General features: G+C 47.3%; 1 protein-coding gene and 1 long non-coding RNA gene across 5 annotated transcripts in view; one reads left to right on the top strand and one right to left on the bottom strand.

The window, feature by feature from the left end:
• Positions 1–12,916, bottom strand: part of LOC310687048 — a 51,660-nt gene that overhangs the window by 13,307 nt on the left and 25,437 nt on the right. The window lies entirely within an intron of this gene.
• PFKFB3 (6-phosphofructo-2-kinase/fructose-2,6-biphosphatase 3) overlaps positions 4,230–12,916 on the top strand; it is a 69,165-nt gene continuing 60,478 nt past the window's right edge. Inside the window, exon 1 of one of the 2 annotated variants that reach the window (XM_083461227.1) lies at positions 4,230–4,572. In XM_083461227.1, coding sequence (XP_083317353.1) covers positions 4,557–4,572 — 16 coding nt within the window. In that variant the 5' untranslated portion in view covers positions 4,230–4,556. The remainder of the gene's footprint in view (positions 4,573–12,916) is intronic. The other variant, XM_083461237.1, reaches the window with a different exon arrangement.

A 12,916-nucleotide genomic window follows, 5' to 3' on the forward strand; every position in this document is an offset into this window, starting at 1 on the left:
TTGTGCTGTATTCACCCTCTGTAGGCACTTCCTATCAGATAATGTCAAACCAGCGTACCACACCGTGATGCAGAATGAAAGGACACTTTCTATTGTGGACCGGTAGAAGGAGATCATCAAATGTTGACTGACATCATTCTTCTGCAATACTCTGAGGAGATGGAGTCTCTGTTGGGCTTTCTTAACCACCTGGGTTGTATTGATTTTCCACCCTTGAGATATTTGAAGATGGCTATCATAACTCCTGCCACCTCCTCTTTTCCAGGCTAAACATACCCAGCTCTTTCAACCGTTTCTCATAAGTTCAGGTTTTCAGACCCTTGATTATCCTTTGCACACGTTCCAGCTTGTCAACATCCTTCTTAAATTGTGATGTCCAGAACTGGACACAGTGGGGCTACCTTTGAAGGTGACCCAGAAACTACAACTAATGCAGAATGCGGCAGCTAGACTGGTGACTGGGAGCGGCCGCCGAGACCACATAACACCGGTCTTGAAAGACCTACATTGGCTCCCAATACATTTCCAAGCACAATTCAAAGTGTTGGTGCTGTCCTTTAAAGCCCTAAACGGCCTTGGTCCTGTATACCTGAAGGAGCGTCTCCACTCCCATCGTTCTACCCGGACACTGAGAGCCAGCACCGAGGGCCTTCTGGCGGTTCCCTCACTGCGAGAAGCGAAGCTACAGGGAACCAGGCAGAGGGCCTTCTCGGTAGTGGCGCCCTCCCTGTGGAATGCCCTCCCACCAGATGTCAAAGAGAACAACAACTACCAGACTTTTAGAAGACATCTGAAGGCAGCCCTGTTTAGGGAAGCTTTTAATGTTTGATGCATTACTGTATTTTAATATTTTTTTGGGAAGCCGCCCAGAGTGGCTGGGGAAGCTCAGCCAGATGGGCGGGCTATAAATTATTATTATTATTATTATTATTATTATTACTCCAGGTGTGGTCTGGCCAAGGTAGAATAGAGTGGGACTATTACTTCGCTTGACCTGGGCACTATAGACTTCTGCTAACATAAGGCTAGTACGCCAATGGTTCATCTATTTTCCTTAGCCCCAAGTGACATTTTATTTCTGGGCTGATATATGTCCGTGCTCCCCTGGAAAAGGCAGTTCTGCATTTTGCTTTGGAGCAAAGATTCTGAAAACTGGAGGGGGTTTCCCCCCTACTCACATATCCCAGGATAGTGACAAAATTCTTGCTTAGCTATGACCTCATGTGCCTTCTCCTTGTCATGCCCAGTTGAAGAGCTCCAGTATTCCTCTAGCCTCTTCCTCTCCTAATCACTTTAGAAGCCAAGATCACATTATGATCTTCCTAGAAGAGAATGCAGTAATAATAATAAAAATCCCATAAGGAAATTAAAATGCACTCTCACTAATGAATTAGGAAAGTGAGATGACGGCAGCTTTGCGTTCAGAGCCAGAAATCTGCGTGCATTTTTATTGGAAGCCAATTAAATAAATTGTGCGGGTCTGCCATAGAAAGGATTCCTTGAATTGTGAGTATTTGGAGAGATTTATACAGATGCAATAGGCAGCCTTATAGCCAAGTGTACCAAACCTGCTGTTTTCCAGGTATTTTGAACCACAACTCCTTCATCCCACCTGGCATGGCTGGAGAGCGCTAGGTGAAGGCTATACTATATGTATATATATATTTTTAAAAAGTGATCCATTGTTTTCCCCAAAAAAACCCCATTTTAATGATACAGGTAGGTAGCCGTGTTGGTCTATCGTAGTCGAAACACGGAAACTCATACCAAGAACAAACTTAGTTGGTCTCTAAGGTGCTACTGGAAGGAATTTTTAAATATTTTGTTTCCATTTTAACGAATTGGCAGAAATGAAGCTAACTGGGCCCATTTGCTTACATTTTACGTAGTTTTCCCTGTTCCAGGGACGAAAAGCCATGCCGGGCACTGAGGAACATTTTCTGGCTTTACAGAAGGTTACCTTGTGCTTCCTACATCATGCTGATAATACCTGAACCTGGAAGACCACGTGAAAAGGGCCAGCAATGTTGTTACTTAACTGCACCAGAGTTCACCTGCTGGGATAAGAAAGGCACGTTCCGTGCAGAAGCAATTGTGTGCGGAGGCAAACAGCTTTTTGGATAGGGTGGTGCGTGCACAATAAAGTCTAGCTTCTGCGATGTTTCCTTTTGCTTTTACAGTATCTCTCCCAGGGAATCAGAACAGTAGAGTTGGAAGGGACCCCGAGGATCATCTAGTCCATGACCCTAGGATGATGATGATGATGATGATAGTAATTTATTATTTATACCCCGCCCATCTGACTAAGTTTCCCCAGCCACTCTGGGCGGCTCCCAATCGAGTGTTAAAAACAATACAGCATTAAATATTAAAAACTTCAGATGTCTTCAGATGTCTTTTAAAGATAAGATAGCTGCTTATTTCCTTCACATCCTTCACCGGGGCGGGTGCCACTACCGAGAAGGCCCTCTGCCTGGGTCCCTGTAACCTCACTTCTCGCAATGAGGGAACCGCCAGATGGCCCTCGATGCTGGATCTTAGTGTCCGGGCTGAATGATGGGGACAGAGACACTCCTTCAGATATACAGGACCGAGGCTGTTTAGGGCTTTAAAGGTCAGCACCAACACTTTGAATTGTGCCTGGAAACGTACCGGGAGCCAATGCAGTTCTCTCAGGACCGGTGTTATGTGTTCTCGGCAGCCACTCCCAGTCACTAGTCTAGCTGCCACATTCTGGGTTAATTGCAGTTTCCAGGTCACCTTCAAAGGTAGCCCGACGTAGAGCGCATTGCAGTAGTCCAAGCGGGAGATAACTAGAGCATGCACCACTCTGGTGAGACAGTCTGCGGGCAGGTAGGGTCTCAGTCTGATTAAAGAGTCTCATGCTGAGCTACAGCCTCTTTCCCCTTCTTGAACCCAAGGGATGAGAAGTGTTTTGGGAAAATACACCGGGAACAAGGGGGAAAGAAATATTGACATCGGGATCTGCTGCCCCAGTAGATCCTACCACCTGAGGTGGTTGCCTCACCTTGCCTCATGGGTAGGCCGGAACTGGGTAAGGCTATCCAACGGTTAGTAGCCACGTTGGCTATGCCCTGCCTCCACTGTCAGATGCAGAAGGCTTCTGAATTCCAGTTGCTGGGAATTGCAATTCAGGACAATGGGCTCAGGTCGCGCTGGTGGGCTTCCCTTGAGTTGGTTGGTCATTGTGAGAACAGGATGCTGGACGAAACAGGCCTTTGTCCTGATCCACATTGGAAGACTCACCTTGGCTCCCAGTACGTTTCCAAGCACAATTAAAAGTGTCGGTGCTGACCTTTAAAGCCCTAAATGGCCTCGGCCCAGTAGATCTGAAGGAGCGTCTCCACCCCCATCATCCAGCCCGGACACTGAGGTCCAGCGCCGAGGGCCTTTTGGTTGTTCCCTCCCTGTGAGAAGTGAGGTTACAGGGAACCAGGCAGAGGGCCTTCTCGGTTGTGGCACCTATCCTCTGGAACACGCTCCCATCAAATGTCAAGGAGTTAAAAAACTCTGCAACTTTCAGAAGACATCTGAAGGCAGCCCTGTACAGGGAAGCTTTTAATGTTTTCTTATATTTCTGTATAAATACGCTGGAAGCTGCCCAGAGTGGCTGGGGCGACCTAGTCAGATGGATGGGGGTACAGTGGTATCTTGGGTTACAGATGCTTCAGGTTAGACGCTTCAGGTTACAGACTCCGCTAACCCAGAAATAGTACCTCAGGTTAAGAACTTTGCTTCAGGATGAGAACAGAAATCGTGCGGCGGCAGCGGGAGGCTCCATTAGCTAAAGTGGTGCTTCAGGTTAAGAACAGTTTCAGGTTAAGAACGGACATCCAGAACAAATTACTTATTATTATTATTATTCAGCATTCAGGCTCTTCTACTGTCCTTATTTTGAGTTGATTTATTATATATTTGAAATATAAATGAATCCCAAAGTGGCTCACAGACAATAAAAAATAATAACATGCTAGTACATAATGGAACATCACAAATACAGCTTGAACCATGCAGAATAGTCAACAAATCACCACCGAAACAATGACAATCTATAAAACTCTGTGAACAAAGCAATAATTGAAAAATAACCCAAGCAAAAATTGTTGTTGTTGTTATTATAGAAATGCCATAATCTCAAATGCTTGGGCAAATAAAATAAAAAGGGCCTCGCTCCCTTTGCAAATGTTTTCTGAGCCCATCGCTGACGCCTGAATGCTGTCTCTGCGAGCTCGGAGCCAGCTTAGCATCCCAGCAAACCGCAGGGCTGGGAGGCGAAGGGTTAAGCGGCGCTCTGCGGGCTGCATCCTGCAAACCCGGCTTCCTCCTTTTGCAAATCGAAGGTGGTGACGCTGCCGAGAGGAATTGACCAAATTTGTCCGTTTCCTTCCTTATTGCACCAATTTCCAGGCAGCAAGTGAGAGAGAGGCAGAGAGAGCTGGAAGCCCCGGGATAAGCGAGACCCTGCAGTTAGAGAACCAGCTGCTTCGCCCGCGCCTAACTTTCTGCAAGAGGGGGGCTAGGCATCATCTGCAGCGATGCCCTTCCGGAAAGGTAAGCGCTTTGGGGTGTTGCTCGTTCCTCCTCTCTCATCTTCAAGGCGGAGCTTCCCGGTCCAGGCCTCCGAGGAGGAGACGGGTGGGCTTGGCCGCTTTCGGTTTTGCCTTGCAGCCAGAGTCAAGGTGCTAAAGGCTCCGCTTGCTTATCTCGGATCAGGTGCAGTTCGTACCTTGACACTCAGGTCAAGGGCTTGGATTCTCGCCCAGGTGGTTAATCTGCACCTGGGCTGCACCACGTTAGGCTCCAGGTACGGAGGGGGCGAGTGTGCCACGTGACTTGCATGGTACCCCCCGTTGCAGGGAAGATTCCCTGCAGGTAGAAAAGTAGAACCTCAGGGATCAGCCCAAAGTGACATGTGATATTTTGAATGCATTTTTCATCAACTACAGTATTTCATAAACTGTGTGAGCCCTGTAATGTTGTGTGTGTGTGTGGAAACAACAACTTAAAGCTGCTTGCCCAAAAAAAAGGGGGGGGGGAGATAATAAAGTTATGGAGGCAAAATTCCCCATAATATAAAACTTTAAGACAGTTAAAACAACAGTTGACGGTTCTGTGAGTTTGATTCTGTGAAGCAGTGCAGTCCAAAGTGGAGGTTTGTCACCCCGCTGAAAGCTAGGTCTTTGTTGAATAAGGAATATTCCCGTTCGACTACTGGTTTTCTGTGCTTGTAATGGCTGCTTGCCGTCAATGAAGGTTTCCCCCCTTTTTTTTAGAGATTTTCATTCTGGATTTATGGTGTTGTGACCTCACCTGGGACCTGCAGGTGTAGGGTGCCTGATAAACTTGATAATAAATTTGATGATGATGGGACTGCACAACCCAGCCCTGTGCCCTATTGTCCACATGGCATCTGAAGCGACTCACAGCACATGCGTGTGGGGGGCATGTGACTGCGATGCGCACTGAAGGGCGTGTTGTGAGAACCCCTCTACTGGCTTGCAGGATGTTATCGGCTGGCGTTCCTTTTGCTGAAGCATTTTCCCATATGAATTCGCTTCGTTTCAGAAGCCCAAGAGGGTTTTAGCCCGTGGCGCGTGATCTACGGGCCAATTTTCCGAGTGGCATCTGACGCATACATGAGAAACTATTGCTCTCGTGTGGGGTGGGGGTACATGGTATCCCACTGAGTCCTCGTAGCCAAGAACACATTGCAAACCGCTCTTGGGGCCGTCACTTATGCTGCAACCCGGATATCCAATGAAATAAAAAAATTAAGGTCTTTTATATATATAATAAATGTTCATAAATGTACCAAGCGACACGTACATAAATATATAAACCACATGTCTGAAGCAGCACAGGAAAACAGCCCTGAAACCATTTTGACTCCCAAACTGACCAAATGATTTCTCTGCAAGGTCAAGGAAAATGGAAAAGCCTCCCCATTGTCTTTTCCTTCACAAATCCTGTCTTAAGGGTATGTCTGTGTATGAATAGGGTGAGCCTGTGACCTGGCTCAGGAACTAAGTATTTATCATTACAAAAGACTGGCTATGCTCCCCAGGGTATCCAATTAAGTAAGCATTAATAGGTAACCTGCCAGACAGGAGGGACGCAACGCACTCATATTTCTGCTGTAGACCGCCCCTTCTGTGATGTAGGTATGATTTGTCTGGAGGGGTGGTCTTGAGCTACACCCCTTCTGTGATGTAGGTATGATGTTTCTGGGGGGTGGTCTTGGACTCCAGGGTGGGCAATTTAAAATGTCTATATAAGGGCGGACACACCTGGGTTCTGGGTTCCTCCTCCTTTCCTGTGTGTGAGGGGAGCACCCTGTTGCAACAGATCAATAAAGATCAGGCTTACTAGCTGCTTTGCTTCTCAATATTCTCTGGTTGGCCTCTGTTCTTTTCTCCGACCGATGGAGAACCTGCAAAGGACTCTATAAGGCCCCTTGTGTCCCCCATAAGGGAATAAGGGCAGATTTTCGTTTATTACACCAACCAAGGCTATTCTAAAATGTTCCAGTCTAGCATGTAACCGCTGGTGGAATGTCATGGATTGGTTGGACTCAGAGGAACCAACTGGCGAACCCCCAAAGCAAGAAGGCTCAGAGCCTGGGCAGTGGTGGTGGAACAATGATGAGTGGTGAATGAGAGAAGACTTGGAGGAAGAGGTGTCAAGGCTTGTTGTTGTTTAATCATTTAGTCTTGTCCGACTCTTCGTGACCCCATGGACCAGAGCACGCCAGGCACTCCTGTCTTCCACTGCCTCCCGCAGTTTGGTCAAACTCATGCTGGTAGCTTCGAGAACACTGTCCAACCATCTCGTCCTCTGTCGTCCATTTCTCCTTGTGCCCTCCATCTTTCCCAACATCAGGGTCTTTTCCAGGGAGTCTTCTCTTCTCATGAGGTGGCCAAAGTATTGGAGCCTCAGCTTCAGGATCTGTCCTTCCAGTGAGCACTCAGGGCTGATTTCCTTCAGAATGGATCAGTTTGATCTTCTTGCAGTCCATGGGACTCTCAAGAGTCTCCTCCAGCACCATAATTCAAAAGTATCCATTCTTGGGTTAAGTACTTAATTCGTTCCGGACGTCCGTTCTTAACCTGAAACTGTTCTTAACCTGAAGCACCACTTTAGCTAATGGGGCCTCCTGCTGCCACTGCGCCACCAAAGCACGATTTCTGTTCTCATCCTGAAGCAAAGTTCTTAACCCGAGGTACTATTTCTGGGTTAGCGGAAGCATCTGTAACCTGAAGCGTATGTAACCCGAGGTACCACTGTATGTACCAACACTTTGGACTTCCTGTCTATCCCATTGTATATTCCTTTTTTACAAATGAATGTACTCTTATTGTTGTACATTTCTTTACATTTTATCTAATACATTCCTATATCAATATGTACCCTTGGTCTTATTTCTCAACTCAGTCTCTCTCCAACGTCAATCGAATGCTAGCATAGATAGCGAACTTTTACTGTATTTTTGAACATATATTTTATATCTATCCCACTTTCCCATAATTTTTTATTTTGAATTGCCTCTCAGGCTATTTGTCAACTGCGCCATTTCAGCAAATTCTTGTAGCTTGTTATGCCAGTCCGTTATTGTTCCCACCAACTCTCAGTGTGCCTCCTGTCAGTCCTCACCTGCTGTCACTCAACCAACTCCCCACCCAACCTCTCCATTTCAGACTGGGTGGGGACCTCATATACAATCTGGCTTTGGCGCATGCCTCCGTGATGACACCATGTGCGATTGCGAACTGCGCCTGAGGCTTGTGCATGAGATGAGATTATAGGAAGGTGGGAGACTATCCCCCGAATAGAGCAGTATAGAAGGTGTAAAACTGGAATTACTACCCGAGGGAAAGTGCAACGGACCCGAGGAATACCTGAGCTACCCCGTAGGCCTGTTTCTGTGTGCAATTCAAAGTGGGGAATGTGGAGTCACCTTTGGTGGAATGTTTTTTTCCGCAACCTGAATTATGAAAACCAGAATTTCCTCTGGGAAAAGAACAGGGCGTTTTGTTTACGTAGCTGGAATTAGGAAAGTTTTTATTGTGTTTGTGTGTGTGTCTATGGCGTCAGCTTCCATATCGGTTGTGTTGGGAAAGGGGGAACTACCTCTGGAAAGCCTGAATTCCCTTTGATGGCATAATTTTTTGGGGAAAGCGTATTACCTGAAGGCAAGAAGTACATGTCACGCAGTACAAGCAAGAATTGTTTAAGCTGGAGCACTGTCCGTATAGACGAAGGTCATAGAACAATAACCATGTTTAAACAACACAGAGAACAGAGGAAACTGATTATACTGTATACTTGATAAGAATGTATTTTGACTATTTGATTTGTGATAATACTGCCTCAAAATCCATAAGGTAAAATTATTGGGCAGGAAAGCTCTTCAGAAATTGTGTGCAAGAATCATAAGGCCCTGAGGAAAGCAATTTTTAATTTTAAACGTTATTCCTAAGTGGGGGGGGGGGGGACACAACGAACTTGGCAATGTTAATGGAAGTACAAATCATTAAGGTTTTTGGACTGAAGGAACTAAAAGAATCTTTAAGAAGTCTGACTTCAAAAATACTGATTTAGCTAAACAAAACTGCCAATACTTTTGAGGTTGGTTCTCAATCTGAAGCCAACTTTACCTGGAAGTAAGTTCCATTGACTTCAATAGGACTTACTTCTGAGTAGACATGGTTAGGATTGTGCTGTTTTTGGCTGAGGATGGAATATAATACAAGAGGGGGAAAACAGCTTTCACAAGAGGAATAATGAGGAATAATTTTCAGACTTGGCCTCAAGGGCAAAGCAGAAATACAACCCTAATAACCTAGATGACAAAGCAGAAATATAACCTGAATAACTCAAGAGCTACCAAAACAAGACAAAAAACAGACGGTATTCTCCACAAAGCTCCCAGAGTCATGTAAGCAGAAAGTGATTCTGATTTCAGATCCTAAGGAAGGCTTGACATTTATAGATAATCTACAAAATGACTCTGAAGGAAGAAGGAGCTCAGAAGAACGGCAAATACCCAGCATGTTTCGAAAAGGTTCAGAACCAGTCAGTGTCCCGCGAGACAAATACGAATAGCATCTAAAACAAACCACCTGGCGCACCTGCCCCACTTTAGACAACAAAACCAGCTGTTTGTGTGGGGCCTGTGTGTAACATTTAGTGTGTGGACTCTCAGACGCAGTGTTAGAAACTCAGATTTATACGCTAGGCGCCAAATGGCTCCTTAAACCAAGGTTGCAGTCGCCAAAAGGGAATGTCTGCTTGCCATTTTGGGGCAAGGCGGCTCTAAAGTCTTATTTTTCAAATGGCGGACTGACTGTGATTCCTGCTCAGTTAAACCTCGGGCCAGTTCTGACGACAACCTTGAGCTAGGGTAAAAGCTCTGAGAACATCAAGAAGAAAAGTCACTTGATCCAAAGGACAGTCCACAGATATACAGTCATACCTCAGGTTACAGATGCTTCAGGTTGCGTGTTTTCGGGTTACGGATGCGCCAAAACCCGGAAGTACCGGAATGGGTTACTTCCAGGTTTCATCGCTCGCGCATAAACACTAAATTGCGCTTTGTGCATGTGCGGAAGCGCCGAATTGCAACCCGCGCTGTCAGAGCTGCTTCCAGATCCAAGCTCACAGAGGATCACGCTAGCCAGCGTTCACTGTATAAAAGTCTTTATTGATTTACAGTTTCCATTTCCAAGCTGCAGCGCGCAACTCTACGTCTTATAAGCTAGACCGGCGAAGCTCCGTCTGAGTCCCCGCCTCCTGTACACCAACTTAATACCCTAGCCTTACTCCACCTTTTCCTCCTGACCGTTCTTCTCTGGGTCCCTCTGCCCCCCGTGGTCTCTTCCTTCCGGGACTCTTCTGACGCTGACCCCCCGGACCCTTCTGTCTCCTTGCGGCGGGCTTTAGGACCTGGCTCCCTTTCCGGGCTGCTTACTGTGCCGCCTTCCTGTGCATTTGAACTTGGCGCGCGCGCCCAACCTCCCACTTTCCGTTTGACCGTTTCTTCGCTCTCCGATGGAGGTGTGGCCACTCCTGACTCATGTCCTCCCCCCTGCGGCGAGCCGCCTGATCCCGATGCCTGGCGCCCTTCCTCCCCACTGCGCTCTGTTGGGGATGTTGGCCCCGATTTCCAACTGCTGCTCTCTGAACCCCCTTTTGTCCCTTCTTCCTGGGGTGTCCCCCTAAGCTCCCCCCTTGCTCTGGCCACTGGCGCCCCTTTCTGTGAATCTTCTGATTCACTGGACAGGCTCGGAGATCTCGGGTCGTCGTCATCGCTCATCTTTCCTTCGGACTCCTCCCCTTCACTCTCTGTTTCCTCCCTTGCCCTCGCCTCTGCTCCTGAACCCCTGACAGTACCAGAATTCGGGTTACGGATGCGTCGAAACCCGGAAGTACCGGAATGGGTTACTTCCAGGTTTCATCGCTCGCGCATAAACACTAAATTGCGCTTTGTGCATGTGCGGAAGCGCCGAATTGCAACCCGCGCGTATGCAGATGCGGCGCTGCGGGTTGCGAACGTGCCTTCATGGATCACGTTCGCAACCTGAGTGTCCACTGTATTGGCCTCTTTTTCCCGGTGGTGACACATGGACCGTTCATAACATAAGAACAACCTTCACAACTGTGAGCAGGGCAGTGGGACGGGGTAAGCGAAGACAAGCGACAACAATTCATTATAACGTCGCCCACGGCTCCTGCTTCGGCTGCACAGAGAAAGCAATTTGGTGCCAGAAATTCATTCCAATTGTACAGATAAAAATATAACGGATATAGAATCATAGAATCATAGAGTTGGAAGAGACCACAAGGGCCATCGAGTCCAACCCCCTGCCAAGCAGGAAACACCATCAGAGCACTCCTGACATATGGTTGTCAAGCCTCTGCTTAAAGACCTCCAAAGAAGGAGACGCCACCACACTCCTTGGCAACAAATTCCACTGTCGAACAGCTCTTACTGTCAGGAAGTTCTTCCTAATGTTTAGGTGGAATCTTCTTTCTTGTAGTTTGGATCCATTGCTCCGTGTCCGCTTCTCTGGAGCAGCAGAAAACAACCTTTCTCCCTCCTCTATGTGACATCCTTTTATATATTTGAACATGGCTATCATATCACCCCTTAACCTCCTCTTATTAGTGTGTGAAAACAGTCAAGATCCAAGGATCCCCAGGGATGCAAATCCAGAGGGTGGAGATGTGAGACCCCCAGGCATCTTCACTTGGCTACAAGTGGCCGATAGTCAGGTGTTTTAGTGGAGAATTCTGCATGCAGGGGGTTGGACTAGATGACCCTCGGGGTCCCTTCCAATGCTACAGTTCTATGATTCATCCTTTACCTGCCGGCCAACATAAAGGTAAAGGGTAAAGGGACCCCTGACCATTAGGTCCAGTCGTGACCGACTCTGGGCTGGCGGCGCTCATCTCGCTTTACTGGCCGAGGGAGCCGGTGTGCAGCTTCAGGGTCATGTGGCCAGCATGACTAAGCCGCTTCTGGCGAACCAGAGCAGCGCATGGAAACGCCGTTTACCTTCCCACCGGAGTGGTACCTATTTATCTACTTGCACTTTGATGTGCTTTCGAACTGCTAGGTTGGCAGGAGCAGGGACCGAGCAACAGGAGCTCACCCCGTCGCGGGGATTCGAACCGCCGACCTTCTGATCGGCAAGCCCTAGGTGCCACCTGCGTCCCTGCCTGCCAACTTACTTACAGCAAATTTGATGGAGGGGGGTTGACTCTGCCTGTCTTTGGCCATGGCTGTCAACGTTTCCCTTTTTTAAAGGGAAATTCCCTTATTCCAAATAGGATTCCTTGCAAGAAAAGGGAAAAGTTGACAGCTATGGTCTTTGGCTCTGCCCCAACCTACTGCTGGTCTCCCTGCTCCCCCCCCCCTACCAGTTCCAGAGGGTACCAGCCATCGCTTAGCATAGCATCTTCTTTTCCTGTATCAGTTGCTGGACCATACATGGGGAACCTTTGAGCCTCCAGACATTGCTGAACCACGGCTCCCATCACCCCTTGCCATTGACCATGCCTGGTGGGCTGATGGGAGTTGTAGTTCAGCAACATCTGGAGGTCCAAAGGTTCCCCATTCAGGACCGAAAGGGCCCTGCTCTCCCTCGACTTTGGAGAGCTTCTTCGCTTAGATAATGTTCACAAAAGAAGCTAATTCCCTTTTCCTTTTTGTTTCTCCTCCTCTTCCACCTTTGAGTGCCACCGCCGGCTATTAATGGAACTTGATTTTATCTAAATCTAGCCATGCATCTGATGACTCAGGATGCCTGGATTTCCCATTTCTGGACAGGATCCAGTCACGTTGATGGGAAGATCACACTGCTTTAAGAGCAAGCTGGTGTAGCTTCCCATGTGCCTTGTTCTTGTAGAGACTCACTCAGTCCCTCGCGTGATCACATGCATTTTCAGCAGAAACATATACTGTACTTTTTGCTCTATAAGACTCACTTTTTCCCTCCTGAAAAGTAAGGGGAAATGTGTGTGCATCTTATGGAGCGAATGCAGGCTGCGCAGCTATCCCAGAAGCCAGAACAGCAAGAGGGATCGCTGCTTTCACTGCGCAGCGATCCCTCTTGTTGTTCTGGCTTCTGAAATTCAGAATATTTTTTTTCTTGTTTTCCTCCACAAACTAGGTGCGTCTTATGGTCTGGTGCGTCTTATAGAGCGAAAAATACGGTAAGTGATTTGCTCCTGATCGTCAACATTTTGCAGAGTGCTGTCCACCCCCTTCCCAAATTAATGTGTACTGTCTCCTTCTGATTACACCCTTGCTGACCCTCCTGCATCCATAATAATAATAATAATAATAATAATAATAATAATAATAATAAAAAAATATTTTTTACTTATACCCTGC

The sequence above is a fragment of the Podarcis liolepis genome (genome assembly GCF_965112155.1).
Source record: "Podarcis liolepis genome assembly, chromosome: 10".
Classification (NCBI taxonomy): Eukaryota; Metazoa; Chordata; class Lepidosauria; order Squamata; family Lacertidae; genus Podarcis; species Podarcis liolepis.